This window comes from Miniopterus natalensis, chromosome 12, assembly GCF_054644295.1.
Source record: "Miniopterus natalensis isolate mMinNat1 chromosome 12, mMinNat1.hap1, whole genome shotgun sequence".
Lineage (NCBI taxonomy): Eukaryota > Metazoa > Chordata > Mammalia > Chiroptera > Miniopteridae > Miniopterus > Miniopterus natalensis.
The window spans coordinates 50,668,125-50,689,778 of NC_142092.1; the positions used below are offsets into that span (position 1 = coordinate 50,668,125).

The 21,654-nt window shown below is 45.4% G+C and overlaps 1 protein-coding gene across 1 annotated transcript in view; it reads left to right on the forward strand.

Moving 5' to 3' along the window:
- The first annotated feature begins 5,301 nt into the window (after nt 1-5,301).
- GALNT12 (polypeptide N-acetylgalactosaminyltransferase 12) overlaps nt 5,302-21,654 on the forward strand; it is a 28,393-nt gene continuing 12,040 nt past the window's right edge. The window contains exons 1-5 of the mRNA XM_016223041.2: nt 5,302-5,675; nt 12,356-12,525; nt 15,174-15,363; nt 18,595-18,780; nt 21,450-21,567. Of these exons, the coding sequence (XP_016078527.2) occupies nt 5,302-5,675; nt 12,356-12,525; nt 15,174-15,363; nt 18,595-18,780; nt 21,450-21,567 (1,038 nt within the window). The remainder of the gene's footprint in view (nt 5,676-12,355; nt 12,526-15,173; nt 15,364-18,594; nt 18,781-21,449; nt 21,568-21,654) is intronic.

Here is a 21,654-nt window from a genome sequence, read left to right on the forward strand (position 1 = left end):
CGATTCCCAGTCAGGGCACATGCCGGGTTGCGGGCTTGATCCCCAGTCAGGGTGCGTATTGGAGGCAACCAATCGATGTTTCTCTCTCTCTCTCTCTCTCTCTCTCTCTCTCAAAAATCAATAAGAGTATATCCTCGGGTAAAGATTATAAACAAATAAATAAAACCATGGCTTATAATCATGAATCCTTTCTCTGTCCCTTCGAGAAGTGTATGTTTCTCCTACAACTAGGACCTGAGAGCCATTACCTTAAAATACAATCATCAGGAAGGAAAGGGTCTCTGTCTTCCAGTCGCTGTGGGAGGGTAGAAGCCTAACTTTGATTGCTGCCAGCAACAGACACAGCTGGCCTAATCAGCATATACACTGTCCAACCCTAAGTAACTGCTGACTTGTGTGGTAGATAAAAGGCCCAGTCACCTCTGTACAAATCAAAGCTGAATCAGCTCATGCTGGACTCTTTCCTATGGCAATCATATATTCCTGATTAAAATCTGTCCTTACCACTTTAACTAGTGTCCAAATTATGTTCATTGATTCTGTAGGTCAGGAATTTGAAAAGGGTATCATCTCTCTTTTCTTTCCGATGACATCTGAGCCACCATTGAGATGACTTGAATGGCTGGGGTGACTTGAATGAATAGGGAGGAGCCACTTCCAACGTGGCTTCTTCACTCACCTGTCTGGTGCCTGGGCTGGCTGGGCTGGCTGAAGTTTGGGCTCAGCTGGCACTCTTGACTGGGTGTCTACCTGTGGCCTCTCCAGCATGATGGTACCAGAATAGTAGGATTTCTTCCTTGGTAGCTCAGGTTTCCAAGAACAGTGACCCCTTGAACAAGGTGGAAGCTTCACAGACTTTTAAATCTAGCCTGAGAAGTCACAGAGCTTCACTTTCACCATATTTTATTGGTTGAAGCAGTTATAAATCTGCCTTGATTCAGGGGAGGGAGTTATCAAGGGATTTGTAGCCTTGTTTTCAAACCACCACACTATCCGAGGAAGGTTTGGGAAGAATTCTCTTGCAATTAATTCTTTGTATCAGTGAGGATTAAATTTGGCTGCATAGGACAGAAAGCCCATAGAAATAGTGGCTTAAGTGAGATAGTTTATCTCTCTCACAGAAATAAAGCCTGGAAGGTGTCCACCATGTTAGGGAACTGGGCTCCTTCTGCTATGTTGTTTCACCATATTCAGTGCATGACCTTTATCTCATGACCCAAAGTAGGTGCTTGAGCTCCAGCCTTCATATCCAAATACACCCAGCAGGAAGAAGGAAGGGTAAGGAAGCTTCTTTTAAGGACATTACTCAGAAGCTCCGTCTGACACCATCACTTACAGCTCATTGACAGCTCGCTTAGTCACATGGCCATCTATGTTTAGCTGGAAGACCACGGGCCCACAAAAATAAACAAATGAAAAAATAATGGTTCTACTGTTAAGTAAGAAGAAGAGAATGGACACTGGCAGACATCCAGCAGTTTCTGCCACACCTTTGTATTCCATTCTATTTCCTGTTCTGTCACTGACTACCTGTGGGCCTGGACAACACACTTCCTTTGTTCTTGTTACTAGTTCCTCTGGTAATTAGGGAGGAGGGTGCTGCAATCTTAACAGTTCAAAGTATTAAGCAGATAAATGTGTCAATGCTTTTGGTTTTAGGGAGAACTGGAGCCCCACCCACTAAGCCTCCTTTTTACTTTCCTGGGTGGTCTCCTGGAGTTTCTGGGAGCAGACTTTGAAAACTCACAGATTAGATGATCACTGAAGCCCTTCCAGCTAAGAGACCTGAAGAATTCATGTTTGTTACATTTTTGGAGTAGCCTCTCTCTGCCCTTAACGAGGTTGTGCCCTCTATTACATACCTCTTCAGTGAGTTCAAGCGGATGCTTGTAAAAGTGAGTGTGAGACACAAAGCCTGCCATTAATTGACCATTCACTGTGTGTCTGACACTGTACCAAGCTCTGAGAACATAAAGTGACCAAGCTCATACTCTTAAATCCCTTACTTTTTTGTTGTTGTTACAAAACCAAGGCTGATTTCAACACAATCCAATGTATCAAATGCTGTATGATAGTTTTATGGACTGAATTGTGCCTCCCCCCTAAAGATATGTTGAAGTACTAGTCCTTGGTACCCATGAATGTGACTTTATTTGGAAATAGGGTCTTTACAGATGTAATCAAGGTCATTAGAGTAGGCCCAAATCCAATATGACTGGTTTTCTTAGAAGAAGAGTAGAAAGGGATACGGACACACACCAGAAGAATGCCACACAATGGCGGACGCAGAGATCAGAGTGAGGCATCTGCAAGCCAGGAATGCTAAGAACTGCCAGCAACCTCAGAAACTAAGAGAAAGGTATGGAACATTGTCCCCTAGAGTCCTCAGAGAGAATATGGCCTTGCTGAAGGGACTGATTAATATTGAACCTCTAGCCTCAGAACCGTGAGGGAATAAATTCATGCTGTTTTCCAGCCACACAGCATAGGTGGTAGTTTGTTATGACAACCCTAGGAAACTAGCAGAGATGGTCAGTTTGATGTGACAGCTTGCTAGGCTTTAATCCCAAGTTATTCACTCAAACACTAATCTAAATGTTGCTATAAAGGTACTTTGTGGATGTGATAAACATTTACAACCAGTTGACTTTAAGTAAAGGTGGGCCTGACTTAATCAGTCAAAAAGCCTTAAAAGCAGAACTGCGGTTGTCCTAGAAAATAAGAAATTCTGCCTGTGAACTATGACTTTAGTTTGTGCCAGCCTGCCCTTCCTGTTGGCTGCCTTACAGATTTTGGGTTTGCTTATCCAGCCCCCACAAGAAGTATAAGCCAATTCCTTGCAATAAATCTCTTAATGTATCTCTTACTGGTTCTATTTCTCCAGTAGAACCCTGACTAATACACAAAAGGACGATGCAATCTTTTTTTTTTTTAATATATCTTTACTGATTTCAGAGAGAGGAAGGGAGAGGAAGAGAGAGAGACAGAAACATCAGTGATGAGAGAGTCATTGATGGGCTGCCTCCCAAACGCCCTGCACTGGGGACTGAGCCCGCAACCCCAGGCACATACCCTGACTGGGAACCAAACTGAGATCCCCTGGATTATAGGTAGACGTTCAACTGCCGATCCATGCCTGGCTGGGCAGGATGATGCAGTCTTGAAATACATTTGCCTAAAAGGCCATGGAATTGCTGAAGGTTTCAGAGAGAAATTGGCTTTTGGCAGGGACTTGAAGTATGAATAGGGGTTTACCAGGTGGAGAAGGGCATTGTTAGCAGAGGGAACAGCATGTGCAAAGACCTGCAGTGGTGAAGTCCCCTCCCCCCCCATGGCTGGAGATAGGCTCTGCAGAATTTGGAGTCACATTCTGAGGTCCTCTCCTGTCAAGTTGAGGGCTTTAGTGCTTGTCCTGGAGGCCAGTGGTTCTCTTTAAAAAAAGAAAAAATTCTTCTTCATTCTGTCTTTTTATTTATTTTTGATTTTTTGATTTTTTAATTGAGATACAACTTTCATAAGTTCATGTGTTTTAAAGAACTTGATGAATTTTTTACATATGTATATATCCATGTGATCCCCAGCAAAATAAAGATATACAGTCAGGGCTTGGATTAGGTATAAGTGAGATGAATGAGGTGAACCATATAAGCATAGGGTCAGATTCTGTCTTTATTTAAAATTTTGATATTTTGTTTCACCATGGATTTTTTTGCATTTATTTTGGTTTTGAAAAATATTATTTATTTTGATTACTGAGTTTTTTTGGCCCACTCTTAAATTTTGCACCTGAGAGAGATCTTCATGTCTCATTTTAGTCTTGACCAGTTAATTATTTCCACCACTCCAGGGGCTCCCTTATTCCCTCAATGCCCCCAAATGAAACCTGAAGCCAAGGCCCGAGATACTTAACATAAATGGATGACCTTGCAGTGTGTGCGATCATGTTATTGGTGTGTATGTGTGTGTTTTTCTGAGTGGATAGTTCATTGCTTTGATCAGCTTCTTGGAAGCACCTGTAAAGTGAAGGTAAGAAACACCTATACCCACTAGGAGAGAACCAGAGAAGGGTTTGTTATTCAAGGGATCTGAACAGTATGTCTTAGGTGGGACCTGTGGGCCTCAGTGGACAGTCTGGTGTCACTTAGCTTTGCTGTGCCTCAGTCTCCTCATCTATAGCATGGAGTTTATAATCTTAGTACTCTCTTACTAGACTGTATAAGGGTCAGATATGATAACAGCAGTATAATTCTTAGCACCCTGCAGCCACATTTATTGAGTGCTTGCAATGTGCCAGGCACTGAGCTAAAGGTTTTACGCCGTTACCTTTTAAATAATATACACAGGCCAACCAGCAAGGTGCAAGTCTCAGCAAGCCTACGTCAGAGACCCCGTGAAGAATAGCCATCCCGAGGATGTGGGGAAAGGGGACCCTAGTACACTGCTGGTGGGAATGCAGACTGGTGCAGCCACTATGGAAAACAGTATGGAGGGTCCTCAAAAAATTAAAAATGGAGCTGCCTTTTGACCCAGTGATCCCACTTCTAGGAATATATCCCAAGAATCCCGAAACACTAATCAGAAAGAACTTATGCACGCCTATGTTCATAGCAGCACCATTTACAATAGCTAAGATCTGGAAACAGCCCAAGTGCCCATCAGTAGAGGAGTGGATAAAAAAGCTGTGGGACATTCACACCATGGAATACTACGCAGCTGTAAAGAAGGATCTCATACCGTTTGGGACAGTACAGATGGACCTGAGATTATGCCAAGTTAAATAAGCCAGTCAGAGAAAGACAAACATCACATGATCTCACTTATATGTGGAATCTAAAGAACTTAATAAACTGATGAACAGAACAGATTCAGTCACATGGAAGCATAGATGAGACTGACAAATCTCAGAGAGACTGAGGAGGGCGGGTGGGTGGAGGGGGAGAGAGTAACCAAAGAATTTATAAGCATAGAAGCACAACCCAAGGACACGGACAACGGTGTGGGGAGGGACTGGGGAGGGTGATGGGACGGGGTGGAACGGGTCACTGGGGAGAAAAAGGGACATCTGTAATGTTCTGAACAAAAACAAAAACAAACAAACCAACAGAAGAGCCATCCGCTCCGTTTGGGGGTCGCGCTCCCGGGCAGGCGGGCGGGGGGCGGGCTGGGAGGGAAGGGGAGGCGCGCAGGTGGGGCGGGCCGCCGGCGGGGGCGGGGCCAGCGGCGCCGCTGTTCCGGGATCCGGGTCCCAGGTTGCGCCGCGGCCTCCGGGCGCGCCGAGCGCTGGCAGCTGGAGGCGGGCGCATGTGGGGGCGCGCGGCGCGGCGGCGCTGCCCACGGGGCCTGAGGCGCGGCCGGGAGGCGCTGCTGGCGCTGCTGGCGCTCCTGGCGCTGCTCGGGCTGGTCCGGCTGGGCTCCGTGCTGCGGGCGCATCGCGGGGCCAGGGCGGCCGAGCCGGGACCCCCGCGCACCCCGCGCTCGGGCCGGCGCGACCCGGTACTGCAGCGGCCGCCGGTGCCGGAGGACGCTTTGGGCGCGCGTGGCGAGGCTGTGCAGCTGCAGCTGGAGGGCGAGGAGCTGCGGCTGCAGGAGGAGAGCGTGCGGCTGCATCAGATCAACAGCTACCTCAGCGACCGCATCTCGCTGCACCGCCGCCTGCCGGAGCGCTGGAACCCGCTGTGAGTCCGCAGGTGGCACGGAGCAGCCCTGCCCGCGGGTCGCGGACCCCGGTTTCCGCCTCTGGGAAGTGGCGGGGTGGCAGTGGGATCTCAAAACACCTGGGGATCACGCGCCTTACTGAGTCTCGGGAGTTAGTGGAAGGGTTCATAGGGGGGAGGCGCACAACAAAGTTTTAACAAATGAAAATAGGAAAATGTGAGAAATTGAGTAATCTGTTCCTATGTGGTCTCTTCGCTCCCTCCCCCTGAGAAGGTCTGTCATTCGGTCCACAAAAGTGGTGGTCGGGGCTAGGCAGACAGGTTTAAGATGAGTCCCCGTTTGGGTGCCCTTCCTGGGTCCCACAGCACCCTCAGTCCAGCTCTGTCGGTGTCTCCAAAGCCAAGGACTCCTGGGGTTCCAGACAGTTTCCATTCACTTCTGTGTGCGCCTGGGCCAATGAATGAACCAGAGGGGTGCGCACCCTGGACGGAAGAGGTAGAAGGTGGCTGGAAGACCACGTCAGAGGCAGCAAGCCACCTTCTCTCTCACCTGAACCTTAGGCGGAGGAAGGCAAATAGGAGTGGCCGGTGGGAAGGCTTCCTTCTGGCTGTAGTCTAGCCCACTTCACTCCTGTGGGTGGCGCAGACCCGGAGCAGTGTGGTCAAAGGCCTAATTGCTATTGGAGGAGGACCACCCTTCTGGCCTTGTTTCTCCTTTCCTCCGTTGGTGGGAATCTTCGAGGTTCCTGCTTGAGCCCCTTCTTAAAGACTTGGAGGAAAAGAGAGCTCATAGAGGGGGTCTCTGGGAGGATCTAGTTGTGCAGCCTGCTGTGTGTATCCGGCACCTGCTACCCCTCCCCGATCCTTGTCTTTCATAATTTACAAGTATGGAGATAGGCTCTGAGAGACAGGTGACACCTAGAAAGTGGTGTTACTTGTGGGGGGACTGTGATTCTCATGGTTCCCTTGGCACTGTGCTGATTGCAGGATTTAAGGGACATGCTCTCTGGATCCTTGGCCAGAGAGAGCATGAATGTCTGCATGAGGTGGCCCTGCCTCTGCAAAGTTTAGATGAACTTGCACATCCTAATTTTTTGGGATCTGCTCATCTCTAGCCTTGTGCTTTTGCACAAGGCATTTTCACTGTTAATCTTTTTGAGAAGTTTGTTGGAATTGCTAGTAGTTCCCCCCACTTCAGCCAAATGGCTGAATGCGTGTTTATCTCCAAGGGTGCTCACTGAGTGAGTCTAGGGAAAGCTTTCAAGTCAGACCCAGTGTTCAAACCAGCCATGTGAGATAAAATTCTTGCTCTTTTGCTCATCAGTTCTGTGATCTTACGAAAGCTATCTAGCCTCTCAGCCTGTTTCCTTATCTGCAAAATAGGGAATAAGTAGCCCTGATTGCATCAGAGGGTCATGAAGTTCAATTCCTAAGGGCATGTACCTTGGTTGCAGGTTCAATATCAATACCTGGCCTGGTTGCAGCATGTGCAGGAGGCAACCAGTTGATATGTCTCTCTTACATTGATGTTTCTCTCCTGCTTTCTCCCTCCCCCCACACTCTTTCTGAAAATCAATGGAAAATATATCCTGGGGTGAGGATTAACCAAAAAAAAAAAAAATTAAAAATAGGGGATGAGTAGAAATAACCAACCTAGGAATTAATAAAGCATCTAACACCTGGGAACACACTGCATACTCAATTCTTATTAATTTTCCTCTCTTCCCTGTTGCTAACAATTTACTCAGGAGGTCACTTCCAAGAGTCATCTAGGGATTGGTCATAAATTTTTTCTTTTCTGGATTCCAACCTCCTTTATTGTCTCAGGTTATGAAATCGCTTTGAAGCACTGGATGACCTATGGGCCTATGGTATCTGTCTCCATGGTGACGCAGCTGCCTCATGTCCTATCAGGATTTACTTATAGATCCTGCTGTGGCCTTGACCCAGGGAAGTTAATCCAAACCCAGCATGATAAGGAGTGTGAATGCCTCCTGCCTTTAATTCCTGCAGCAAGGCTTGTTGGGTTATTCTTGCCTAGCTGGAGAAAAATGTATGCTTATTTGTTGGGCTCAGTCCAGCCAGGACTTAAGGCATTACTTTGGTGTGGCCAGTAGTGTCAGGGCCTTTCATGGAGACTCACTTTTATTATAGTTCCTACCGGTGTGAGGACCTAATCAGGCTCTTGAGATTTAGCCTGAAGGAATAGCAGATTATGAGTTCCAGGTCGAGATGGGAGGGGTGGTCCTTTGGAAATCTAATTAATAAGCAGAGGAGTGGTTAAGATCCTTGAATGTCACAGCAGGGAAGGCCTTGAGGCAGCATCCAGTCTTAACTAAGAGCAAAAGCCAAAGTAACATGTAGATCTGGGCAGAGCTGATCTAGAATCCAGAGCTATTTTTTTCCTCCTCCCTTTGGGGGTGGAGGCAATTATTTATCTATTTTAATTATAAAAACAATACGTGTTCACTCTAGAAATTTTAGTACATACAGAGAAGCAAAAAATAAAAATCACCCATAAACCTACGACCCCAGGGAGAACCACTGATAACATTTTGCTGTTATCCTTCTAGACTTTTTCAAGTATAGAAATAGATTTTGAAAAATATACATATGGGTACATGGGTGAGAACATATTCAAATATGGGTATGTACATAGGCCCTTATACATTTTTGACCAAAGTCTTTACACTACAGCAGGTGCTTGAGTAGCATCCTTCCATTCAAAGTTGCTTTGTTACAACATTGGTGAGATGCCATAGGAATTTATCTTCTGTTTATATCCATTAACCTATGATAAAATTGGTTTCGTTATATGGTCGTTTCACTTAAAATTAAAGAACCTATAGATGTTAAGTGAGGGCTTGCTTTGCAGTGGATAAACCTGTTACCATAGGAAGGGAGTTGGGAACTCCCAAGGGATTGTTTGGCTTGGCTCTTCCTTGGCATCTGCGAGCCTTGGTACCGTGTCTGTTCTCTTGGACAGAGCCAGACTGATAGAGAAACTTAGGAGTGTTGATTCTAATTCCCTAAAATTTAGTGTAGACCCCAGCCTTTCTGAGTCTAATACTTTACATGCCAGTGAGTGAGAGCACAGCTTTATTTCTGTTAGTTATAGCACTGAATCAAAGAGGAAGAGGCAGAGGATGACAAGGAATCCTTGGATGGTGATACAGTAAGTACAGGGTTTGCAAAACTCTTTAACAAATACCATCTCATTTGAGCCTAGCAAGGAGAGGGAACTGTCACCCTGAGATGGCAGCAGGTCAGAGTGGGGAGCTGGATAGCTGAGTTTGTGGCCTTTGGAGACTTAAAAATATTGATGCCAGAGACCTTCCCCAGCACAATTAAATAGGATTTTCTGTGGGTAGAGCATAGGCTAAGGCCAGTGTCAACTAGGGTTGAAAGCTACTGGCTGAGAGCCTGAGGATTTCTCACTCAGAAGATTAAGGGTGGGTGCTTTTAAGGGTGTGGGAAAATACCAGAATTAGCCAAAGTGGGGATTAAAAACAGACCAAGTGCAGTTGAAACAAGTGATGACATGACATCACAGTCATTTGTAAGGTGTGTCACAAGTAAGTGGTTGCTAACAATTTTGCACTACCAATATTTGCAAAAAAGTTCTAGTTTTCCTACATCAGAGAAGCCTGAGAGAATCACTAAAATGTCATTCTCATTTGCACTCTGACTTATTTAGCTGGAGAGAAAGGAGGAGTAGCCGTGCATTTCCATGGGCACATGGATGAGAATGCCACACATGTGAACACCAGCCATTCTCTGCCATAGCAGAGGAGTCGTGAACCACTGGGTAGGAAAGTGTGCACGTAATACACAGGTATTTGCATTTCTTACATGCTTGCTCTGGTTTTAGCCTTATTAATGCTATAACTGCCAATGTATGTACAGGACTTGGGTGCTGGGATGGCGATCTCAGCATAGCTCTGAATAGGTAATTTAGCAAAAGTGTGTGTGCCTTGCAGGGGCTGGCAGGAGGGAGTTGGTTAGAATTACTTTTTTCTCAGAGAGGTAGCCTCCTTGGCTGTTGTGATAACATTATCTTTGGAAAAATATCACACATGGTGTGGAGATTAGACTCTAACAAGTCTGTAAACTGCAAGATATTTTATTCTTATTAGACTCATCATGTGGCCGTCAGAGTGGCATTCTTTCTTTAAATCAGCTCTTTAAGTTTAGAACACGTTTAGTTTTATTAGTATTTTCATCATACCCTTTCCCACTCATGCTGTGTCCTTATGTTTTAGGTGTGTCTCTAGCATGTTGGACTTTGTGTTAGTCTTTTAAAAGTCCAGACTGACAGTCTTTGACTTTAACTAGATAGTTATGTTCATTTATATTTATTGTGCTTATTGAGACTTCAGGATTTAATGGTGCCATCTTAATTTATGCTTTCTATTTGTTATGCTTTTTCTCTCTTAGTCAGGGTTCTTTTGGTTGAAAGTGACAGAAAACCCAATGGAAACTGACTTAAATATAAAAGAAAATATATTGACTTCTATCGCAGAAAAGTCTGGGATGAGAATTGGGTTCAGATTACTTTGGGACCTGGATTCAGGGATTCAACTGATGTCATCAGAAAATGTTGACTGATCAGGCCTGGGGCATTTGACCTTCCAGAGGGCTGTGGGTATGTAAATATACACATACGTATTCACATGTGTATGTGTGTGTGTGTGTGCATTTGCCCTGAACAAACCACACAGAGGCGAGAGTCCAGGGGGCATGGTTTCTGAAAGAGAAATCTCAGTGCAGTCTGGTGAAGAAAGGAGAAAGGAGTCTGGGCAGATAAAACACACCAGTGGATGTTGTGACCTCCCTGGCCTGTTCTACAAAGGATAGGAATTTTCAACATGATAACCTGCATACAAAGATAAAAGTTCCGGAGACATTTACTGCACCCATTTCATTCATATCCGTACACTACATAGATGCGTATTGTGTCAGAGGAGGCTTTAGAGTAGTCTCCACCCAGTGGGGTATCGTGAAGGTTAAATGGAATTATGCATGTAAAATGTGTGGCACGCTGCCTGTCATGTAGTAAGCACCCAGTACATGTTACTGTTGTTCTCAGGTACAGTGCAAGGCCTGATGAGTATCCAGAGAAAAACACAGCTCAGCCCCTGCCCTCACAAAGCACTTGGTTATACCAGAAAGCTAAGGAAAGGATGGCTTACTATGATCACCAGTGAATTTGGCTCTGAACTTCATTTTGTGCCCTAGGCAAAAGTGGAACCCTGAGTGAAGCATAGCTGCGCTCATCTAATTGAAGGACGCACAGCTTTTCATTAGGCGGGAAAAGGGAAAAGTGTTACATGAAAACATTCCAGAGGAGTACATTGAACAGTCCCGAAGGAGAATGCCTATAGGGGATGTTTTAAAAAGAAGGAGAAACTCCAAGGCCAAGAAAAAAGGAGAGGCCAGAGTATTAAATTATTGTTCAGTGAAGGCATTTGCTATGGGGAGCTAAAGACATAACCAGCTTTTAAAAAATAATATTTCTTTGTGATTATAAAAATGGTGCATATTCATTGTAGAACAATTTTAGAAAGCAGAAAAATACAGAGAATTAAATAAGAATCAGCAATAATCCACTGCTCAGAGGTCACTGTTGTTAACATTTTGGCATATTTCTTTCTCTTGTTTATTGTTTGTGTGTGAGTGCATGCACACACACATTGTTGTGTAAAGAACTGGCATTATGCTGTATAGGTTTTTACCCTGCTTTTTTGATTTAACATTATAATGTGGTCGTTGTCTTTTATTGTTAAATATCCTCTGAAAATGTGGTTTTGGCTGGCCATGTAGCATTTTTTCTTGCAGCCATGCTATGCTTTACTTAATCATTTCTTGTTGGACATTGAAATTGTTGACAGATTTTTGCTATTATAAATAAGATTGCAAAGAAAAATGTTTACCCCAAGCCTCCTTCAGGATATCTTTGATTATTGCCTTAGGTGAGAAGTTCTTAGATATAGTAATATGAGATCAAAGAGAAGAGGGCCATTTAAAAGCTCTGAGTATGTGTTGTCAAAGTGGTACACAGTGCTGTTGAGATTTAAGGGGACTCAAATAGAGAACCCGCCTAGACATTTGAGAAAAGGGGCCTTGAGCTCTGGGTTGTCACAGACCAGGGGAAACACATAAACAAGAACACGGAGGAGGGGCTGACATCTGGTCCCAACTCTATTTGGTCAAGCAGAGCTTTTTCTGCCTTCTACTTATTATTATGAAAATAAATAAATTTTAATCCAGACAGTAGGGATGTGATTACAGACTAAAGGACGGTTCTTTAAATTGAACTGACTTCGGTTTCAAAAACCTCACTCTCTCTCTCTCCCTGCCCCTCTCTCTGAAATTGACAAAAACTTATCCTTGGTGAAGAGTAAGAAAAACGAGAAGGCACGCCCCGTGCTGGAAAGCTTGCACTCGCTGTAGGTGGGAGGCCGCAGTCCCCCACCCTGTAGACCTCTCCTTAGGCTACTTGAGTGTCCTCACTGCTCGGTGGCTGGCTTTCCTCAGAGTAGGTGGTCCATGGAAGGGATCGATCGATAAGGAAACCTCAGTGTCCCATGACCTGGTCCTGACCTTTGTGCCCTTCTCATCATCCCCAGCATCCGCCTGGGCCAGGTACACACACAGTCAACAGTAGGTTCTCGATTCCTGAAGTTGTGTTGTACTTGCAGGTGCAAAGAAAAGAAGTACGATTATGATCATTTACCGACGACATCTGTTATCATAGCGTTTTATAATGAAGCCTGGTCAACTCTCCTTCGGACAGTTTACAGTGTCCTCGAGACATCCCCAGACATCCTGCTGGAAGAAGTTATCCTTGTAGATGACTACAGTGATAGAGGTAAGCCCCTGGCATGGGCTCTTGGGGGAGGCTGGCTTTCTGTGGGAGTGCCTGGGAAGTGAGAGTGTGACATGGGACATGTGCAATAGGCCTGGTAAGGACGGGCCTCCTGCATCCGCCTGTGTCTGCTCCTGCTCTTACAGAGCTCAGAGCCTGGCGGAGAGACACAGATGTAATGACAGAGGGTTCTACCACGTAGCATTACTGGAAACAGAGGAGAGGGACTCACTCTGCCTGAGTGCTCAGGATGGGATGGTGTTTGGTTGTGGATATATTGAGTTTGAGAGGAGATCAAAAGGGGCAACCCAGACAAAAGAACTGAAGCCAGGGAGAGGTATTCCATTGAGAGGGTGGTCAGCGTCCTTGCAGGCCTGACCAGTGGTCTGGGATCCAGCAATTCACATGCAGGCTGGGGCTGGGCCTTTATTACTCAGTGAACAGTTTGTGAGTTTCTTTGGTGTGCTGAGCACTGTTCTAGGCACTGGGGATTTTGTGGGGAGCAAGACAAATCCCTGTCCACTTATCTTCTCTGAGCCTATTTTTCACTTGTGAATGGGTTTATCCACACCTACCTCAGAGTTGTGGTCAGGAATAAATGAGATCATGTATACATACACATATACACATACAGGATAGAACCTCAAGTAGCAGCAGCACGTAGTAGGCACTCATCTCTGTTTCCTTTTGTCCTTTCCTCCCAGGGCTGTTTTAAACCTGTGTGGACACTGCTCTGGGTCATACCACTTGGGCTTGAATCCATTCCAACACTTCACAGCTATGCAGGCTTGAGCAAGGAACTTTCAACCTTGGCTTCAGCCTGTTTTATAATCTATTAATACAATTAACATAAATGCAATGAAATAATAGTAGTTCCTACCTTGTAGGGTTGTTGGATTAAATAAGATAAAGCAAGGTCAGTACCTGGCATAGTGTTAACACTTGTTAAATGATAACTTCTATTTTTATGAAATATTAACTATAAAGTGCTGGGAATATTTCAGCAATGTCTTCATTCAGAAGCAAATATCATATTTAAAAACTTATCTTTAGGGCTTTAAACAGGATTTATGGGATTCTGGGGCAGGCAGGAACATGGCATGAACCCCTTCCAGCACAGCTCAGTTCCCTCATAAATGTGCTGTGGGCCACGGCTACCCCTCTGTCCCCATGGTGGTAACCCATAAAGCAGGTGAGATGCCCTGCTCAACCTGTAATGGAGGTGAGAGTCCTGCTTGCTTCCTCCCTCCCTTTCTGCACTGTCAGTCTGAGCTCCAAGAAGGGATGTCAGACCCTCAAGGGCATGGAAAGACAGTTCAGGCTATAAGACAGAAGGTTAAATGCTGAGCAAATCCATAATGAGTGCAGGGAGGCCACAGGTGCACTTTCGTGGGCATTCATGGGGCACCGCAGTAAGTTACCTTTGCCTGGGAACTCATCTATCTTACTCCCACCATCAGCTTACTTGCAGTTATATTTAGGTTTGAAAAAAACCAACTGATGAACGTTTTCTTTGTTTCCAGTGGCAAGAATATTTAGAGAAATATTTTTACAAACTTATGAAGCAACCAGGAACGTTTTATAAAATGTTCCCCTTCCCTGATGATTGAAGACTTTGAGACAAAGCCCGTGTTGATGTGGGGAAATTCATTTTTGTTTTGCCTAAAGGGTGCCCACCAGCCCCCACCTTGACCAATTAGGGGTGTGCATGGGGGCCTCTAGTCCTGGAGCCTGTGTGTGGAGGTGGGAGTCCTGGGGCCAGCCCTAGCTGTGGGCTTGTCTTTTCATCTTTTAAGGACTCATTTCCTCTTCTGCAAAATAGGATGTTCTCCTGAAAAGTTCTGGATTTGTTTAACAAGGATGAGAAGGTGCTCAAGAAAGCTCTGGGAGGCAGTGCTAAGCCTGTGGACTCAAGGAGGCAGACCCCTGGGTTTAAATCATGGGTCCTCAGCTCACTTGCTCTGTGACCTTGACAAATTACTTAGCCTCTCTGGCCTTAGTGTTCTCATCTATAAAATGGGAGTAGTAGTGGTATTTACCTTGTAGAATTGTTATAAGAATCATGTGAATTATATATAAATCACTTAGACAGCAATGAGCACAGTAGATTCTCTCATGCTGGCTGCCATTGTTAGACTACTATTGCTGTGCCAACTGAAATGTGCTCTTGAGAAAATTTACATTAACATCACTATAATAGTGTAAAATTACGTTAACAAATTCCATATAAATTAAAAATTTATAACATATTGCATAGTTAATTAACATAAATTATCAAATTTACATTAACACAATTTTTCAGAAAAATTGTGGTTGGGTAGTTCTTGTGTTTTTTATTTGTAAATGTTCACAAGTCAAGGTGTAATGTACTTTGGTGGGGGGTGGGTGTAACAATTTTATTGAGATATATCCAAATACCATATCGCCCATTTCAGTCATTTGGTGATTCTGGAATTCCTCCCCCCACCCCCAGCTTCCCCTGACCTTCGGGATGCTTCCAGCCTTGGTTCTGGGTGAGGTGAGCATGTCCCAGGTGGCAGAGCAAAGGAGGCTCCTGTCTGTTTAGTCTTCTTTTTGGGACAGGGAGGCCCTGGAAGGACCCAGCTTGGGATATGTGGTGGTGCCCCTCATTGCCCCTCTTGCCTCCCCAGAGCACCTGAAGGAACGCCTGGCCAATGAGCTGTCGGGGCTGCCCAAGGTGCGCCTGATCCGGGCCAACAAGAGGGAGGGTCTGGTGCGAGCCCGGCTGCTGGGGGCTTCAGCCGCCAAGGGCGACGTACTGACCTTCCTGGACTGCCACTGCGAGTGCCACGAAGGGTGGCTGGAGCCGCTTCTGCAGAGGTGCGTGAGCCATCCACATGGGGAGGGTCCCAACACTACACAGAAGCAAAAACAGACTGATCACTACCCTGTGAGAGGCCATGGGATGCCTGGGTTCAGAGGCTCCGTGGGCAAGTCCTTTGTCCCTGGGCGTGTTAACAGTTCCTGCCCCATTGGGCTTTGGAGGCCATTAAATGATTTAATACATGTATAGTTCTTAACGCATGCTAGCATGTTGGAGGCCCTGTATGAGTGTTCGCTTTATTGCCACTTACTATACGCTTTTCTTGTAGAAAACTTAGGAAGAATGATCAGCCAAGAAAAATGACCATCAGGTAGAATGAATATCATAATAATGACTGTATGACAGTGAATCTGGCCTAGGTTGTGTTTGTCTTTATACCAATATAGTCGTAAAATACAGGATTTTTAAAAATTGATTTGATAGAAAAAGCATGGATTTGTTCTTCCACCCATTTGTTTATTCATTGTTTGATTCTTGTATGTGCCCTGGCTGGGGATTGAACCTGCAACCTTGGCATATTGGGACAATGCTCTAACCAACTGAGCTACCTGGCCAGGGCCTATAGTTTTTAATATATATATACTTTTATGGAGTCATGAAAAGTCATTATTCGGCCCTGTCTTCAAGGCCAGTTTTCGTGCTGTTTTGCGGCCTCTTATGCTAACCCTCCCAACCTTCCCCTCCCCCAAAACCACTGTTACTAGGCCCTGACTTTTGTGTTCCTCTCTTCCCCCTCTCTCTCTCTGTTCTGATTGTGCATCATAGCAGTCAGGAGCTCGGCTAGCAAATCCAGGTCTGGGTTGGGGGTGTGTCTCTGTTTGGTCCCCCTGTATAGAGCCGGTCAAAGGCTGGGGCACCAGGATCTCTGCAGTTGGCAAAGTGCTTTCCCACGGCCTCCAGCATTTTGGTTGCCAGGGTCTGTTTGGAAAAGCTGGGACCCACTTGCCTCCCTTCCTGGGTGAGGCCAAGCTGTCCCCTCCTCTGCTACTCTCTGCTGTCCTGGGTTCTTGTCCCCTATGGATGCCATGGTGGCCTCTTTCTCCTCCTCAACTCTGATGAGCTTCACCAGCATTGAGGATTCAGGGTTGCCTGTGATGGAGTCTGAGATTATGTAGAACATGGTGACAGCTGAGTGCTTCCTCTGGAGTCTGGACCAGTGGGTTCACCCTTTACTCCTCCCCCACACTGTGCATTCAGGTGGCCACCTCTAGGCTGGTCTGAAGCCACTTAGAATTCTACTCCAGCCCACCCTTTGGAGAAAGTGAGGTAGCCCTCCCCATAAACATTCCTTGCTCCATACCTTGCTCCATACCTATAGACAAAGGGATTCTCTACCCTGGTTGTCCATTAGAAACAGGCGGGGAACTTTTTAAACATGCCAACCCCTGGGCCTATGGCAGGGATCAGATCTATTGAGATCTGAATATCTGGTGGTGGGGTCTGGGCTTCTAGATGTTTCAAAAACTCCCCAGGGACTTAGGTTTGCACCAGAGTTGAGACACACTGGACTCTGTCACTGAGGTGGTCCCAACCAGGAACAGTAACCCCATCCTTCCATGGGCTTTTGGAAATAGATGTTCATGTCCAGTGGGTAGTGCTCCTGGCATTTTGTGAGCCAAGGACCAAGGATGCCAAACATCCTACAGTGTACATCCTGCACAGCAAAGAATGGTTCTGCCCCAGATGCCAGGAGTGCCTTCATGGGGCACGCTGCTGCTTGGCCTGCACATTCTGAAACCATGATTCAGAGTCCTCTATTCCAGTGCTGGCTCCCCAGTTTTCCCTTTCTTGTAAAAATAAGGCTACCCATGGTTCAAATCAGCTAGATCACAAGTCACAAGTTCTTGGGGTTTTTGCTAGGGGCCATGCAGCATCTTTGAACCTGCCCAGCAGGTCTGCCATTGTCCCTCTCACCGTTTTTAATAATGCTTTTAATCTCTTTAAAGAATTGGGCATTGCTAGATATTCACTCTGCAACTTCCTGAATTTAGTGAAGTCAGAAGTTTGATTCCCTGTCTCACATAATCTATCCTGAACAGTGCAGTTTCCCCTAAAATTATAATTCTTACTTCAGTGTCATATTCATAATGTCCCCTCTAACTTACTGGTGTTATTCTGAAAACACTTATAGCTCAAATTTCACTGATCTCACCATTGTTTTGTGTGACTCTTATGATTTTTAGGTGTCAAATTCCAGATAAAAGCCCCTAGAATGTAACCCAGAGAAATCTAGTGTTCACACATGGTCCAGTCTCAGTTCATCTTTCTTGGTGTGCTGCCAAATGCAAAAAAAACCAAAACACAGTCTGGAAGCACGCTGAAGGATGGTTGGGCTTGTAATTATGATTGTGGAGAGACTAGCTAAAGCATACACACAGGCTGATGCCTGCAACAGAAAATCATAGCGTCTCCCACTAGGTGTAATATTTCACAATAATAAAGATTAAAAGAAGAGAATAGCAGTAGTTCCAGGTTCTCTGCCAACCCTCTTACAGACATTCCCAGGGAATCCTCATGCTAACCCTATGCATATATACAGGGTGGAGCAAAAGCATGTTTACAGTCATGAGTACTCAAAACACAGAGTTTATTCTTGTATTATTATTTATTAATTATTGTAGTGTTTTCCATACAAACAACTGTAAACTTTTGCCCCACCCTGTTCCAGTTTTACCCATGAGGCAATAGGCCTGAGAGGTCAGATGACTCAACTAATGTCACACAGCAAATCAGGGGCAGGATTAGAATTTATATTCTAACTCCAAAGCTGGCCCTTTGGTCTGAGGGCATCTTTGCACAGGGAGATAATTATTTCTTGACTTTTTATGACTCTTTGTGATTAAATGAAGGAACCTTTTGCAATCTTGAGAAATTGAAAATCTGCTTTCTCTTTTAAAAGTTGCCTTTGATTTTTTACACGTCTTGACTTTCATAGAGGGAGTCATGGTTAGCTGGAGTATCCGTAGATAGAATCAGAATATTAAAGCTGTGGGACATTTCATATTAAGGTCAGAATCCTTGCTCCTTGCTTTCCCTCAAGAATCCCCCAAGATGGTCAGCTGCCTGACATGGCTACAGACCATGTCAGGAATAAGAGAAGCAGGTCTTCCTCAAACAGGTGTTCCTCCTTCCTAGCAGAAGGGTGAGGCGAGTTCATTCCCAAATTTCCTAATGGTCCTCCTGCACCAGTCCACATTGGAGACATGGGGTATCCTGGGTGTTTGCAGGATCCATGAAGAGGAGTCAGCAGTGGTGTGTCCTGTGATTGATGTGATCGATTGGAACACCTTCGAGTACATGGGGAACTCTGGTGAACCCCAGATTGGCGGTTTTGACTGGAGGCTGGTGTTCACGTGGCATGTGGTTCCCGAGAGGGAGAGGATGCGGATGCGGTCCCCCGTCGATGTCATCAGGTCAGGGGTTGACTTATTTGAACGAGCCTCTTTGCATCTGGCTAACACATCAGTGAAGGCTCTTGGGAGGGATAGTTAGCTGTTGGGCCCCCCACCTTTCTCTAGAGCATTTGTCTATTTTTAAAAAAAATCTTTGCTGCACATATGGATTTTATATCAGGCTGTGTGTGTGTTATTTATTTTAAAAATCATGGTAAAATTTACCATTTTAACCATTTTTAAGTGTACAACTCAGTGACATCAAGTACGTTCGCAGTATTGAGCAACCATTACCTCTCTGTATTTTCAGAACTCTTTCATCATCCTATGCAGAAACTCTATACCCATTAAGCAATGACTCCCCTTCTTTCCTTCCTCTACCCCTGGTCACTTCTCTTCAACTTTCTGTCTCTGTGAATTTCTCTGTTCTAGATAACTCATGTAAGTGGAATCATACAATATTTGTTTTTTGTGTGTGTGTGTCTGGCGTCTTTTATTTAATATGTTTGCAGGGTTCCTCTAGAGTTTTATTCTTTTTCATGTCTGAATAGTATTCCACTGTGTATACATTCACATTTTGTTGTATCTGTTCATCTGTTGATGGACACTTGGGTTGTTTCCACCATTTGGTTATTGTAAATAATGCTGCTGTGAACACTGATGTACTATTATCTGTTTGAGTCCCTGTTTTCAGTTCTTTGGGGTATATACCTAGGAGTGGAATTACTGGGTTATATGGTAAGTCCACATTTAACATTTTGAGGACATACTGTCAGGCTCCTTTTGAACGGGGGAGGCGAGTGGACCTCGGGGTGGAGGAGCCAGCTTTGGCCAGTGGGTTAGCCTGAGTCTGAGTAGAGTAGGCTCAAGGAAGGCTCAGTTCTCATTCTTGAGGTGTGGAAGTAATAGTCTGGCTTGTTCCTCTCCTTCCAAGCTCAGGACCAGTTAGGAGACAGATGTAAGGGTCAGGCAGATCGGACTTCAGCTTTATTGCTGGGGTATTGAGCCAGAAATGGTGTCTTAGATTGGCACCCATGTTTGGCATTTGGGCTTATGAATCCTTCCACCTGATTCTGACCTTGACATCACCCACTGCTGTCTGAAGTAGAACGAGTATGGAGACAGTATTGAGAGATGGGGCCAGCGAGGTCAATGGGGCCAAGTCATGCCCAGTTTTGAAGGCCAAGGAAAAGGTTTGGGCTCTACCCTGAGAGGGTAGAAGCCACTGAAGGGATTTAAGCTGGAAGTGACCTTTGCCTGTTAAATTCTTTACAGATTGTATTGGATTCCATGTGGTGAGGGGCCTGGAGGGGGCAGGGCTGCAGGCAGGGACATCATTGGGAGGCGCTGCGGTCTTCCAGGGCAGGAGAAGATGGTGCAGGAGAAGATAGGGGGGAATGGTGCACTCCAGAGATGTTGTGGTGGAAGAATTGGGAGAAATTGAGTGGGAATGGGGCATGGAGGAATCAAAGGTGACTCCCAGTCTTCTGGAGGAACCCTTAGGGAGCATCTTGCCTAACCTCTCATTGAACAGATTTGGAAACTGAGGCACAGAATAAGAAGGATCTTATCCAGGGTCACATATCCAGCCTGTGATGCTGACATGAACTCTCATTACCCCATACACATGCTTAGTTAGGGATGTTGTGGCCAGCTATCCTCCCCCTCCTGTCATACTCTGGGCCTCAGTTTCCTCACCTGTGAAATAGGTACGAGCATCTCCACCCTACCTGTTTCCTAGACTGTGAGGATGAACACACGTGAAAGTGCTTTGTAATCTAGAACCTTCCCTCCCACAAGGAATCTTGCTGTCCTTTTCTCAGTTGGCCTAGATTCCTTGTGGAAGGGAAAGTGGATACTTTGTCAGGGCTCAGATGTGCTGCTGGAGGATCTAAAAACTTTAAACCTGGTTTCTTAGTATACATATTTCCCCATTTCTGAATTTATTCCTTTCATCTGCTTGTCTGTGGAGTGTTGATCTTACAGCTTTCTGCTGTGGTAGGATAGAAGTCTTGGGCTATTTCTGAAGCCACTGCTGGCTTCTAGAGGAACCTGGTAGGGAGAAAACAGGGCCAGCCGAGGAAACAGTACAAAGCCAGTGTCTGGATTCTGGACAGGAGACCACTAAAGCTGGTGAGGAACAGGCCCTTGGGGATTTAAGATGCCCATTGCGTATTATGATCTTCTGCTCACTGGCCTCTTGAGGGCCTCTGTGTGTGCCTGTGCTGTGACTGGGTGACCACGGCTGCCACAGCCTCTGGGGGAACTTGGTCTTATCTCCTGTTCTCTCCTGGTTGTCTATGCTTCTAAAACTACAGGGTTTCTCTTAACCTTAGGCCTTTGCTCCTGCTGGTGTCTTCTTGGAGAACTGTTTTGTTTCTTTTCTTGGCTAACTCCCTTTGTTCTGTGCCTCTTCCAGGAAACTGACCCTCCCCCCCAATGCCCTCTTCTGTGTTGACGCAGGCTCAGGGTGACCTTAGTCAACACATTTATCATACACAGAGTTCTGTACGTGCCTGTCGAGATATCTGTGCACTTGCCTCAAGGCCTAGCTTAGTGCTGGGCAGAGTGAGCTCAGGGTACTCTTTAGAGATGGATGATTGGACCGAGGGCTTATGGTGGGAAGAGAGTTCACCTAACTGATGATTTCCTGCTGTTTGTATTGCAATATGGGTCTCATACGCTTCTAGGTCCCCAACAATGGCTGGTGGGCTGTTTGCTGTGAGTAAGAAATATTTTGAATATCTGGGGTCTTATGACACAGGAATGGAAGTTTGGGGCGGAGAAAACCTCGAATTCTCCTTTAGGGTAAGTATTCAGTCTTCTTTTTGGACTCATTCTTAACCTGTTTTTTTTTCCTTTTTCTCTTTGGGAATAACGGGATTTTATGAGAGC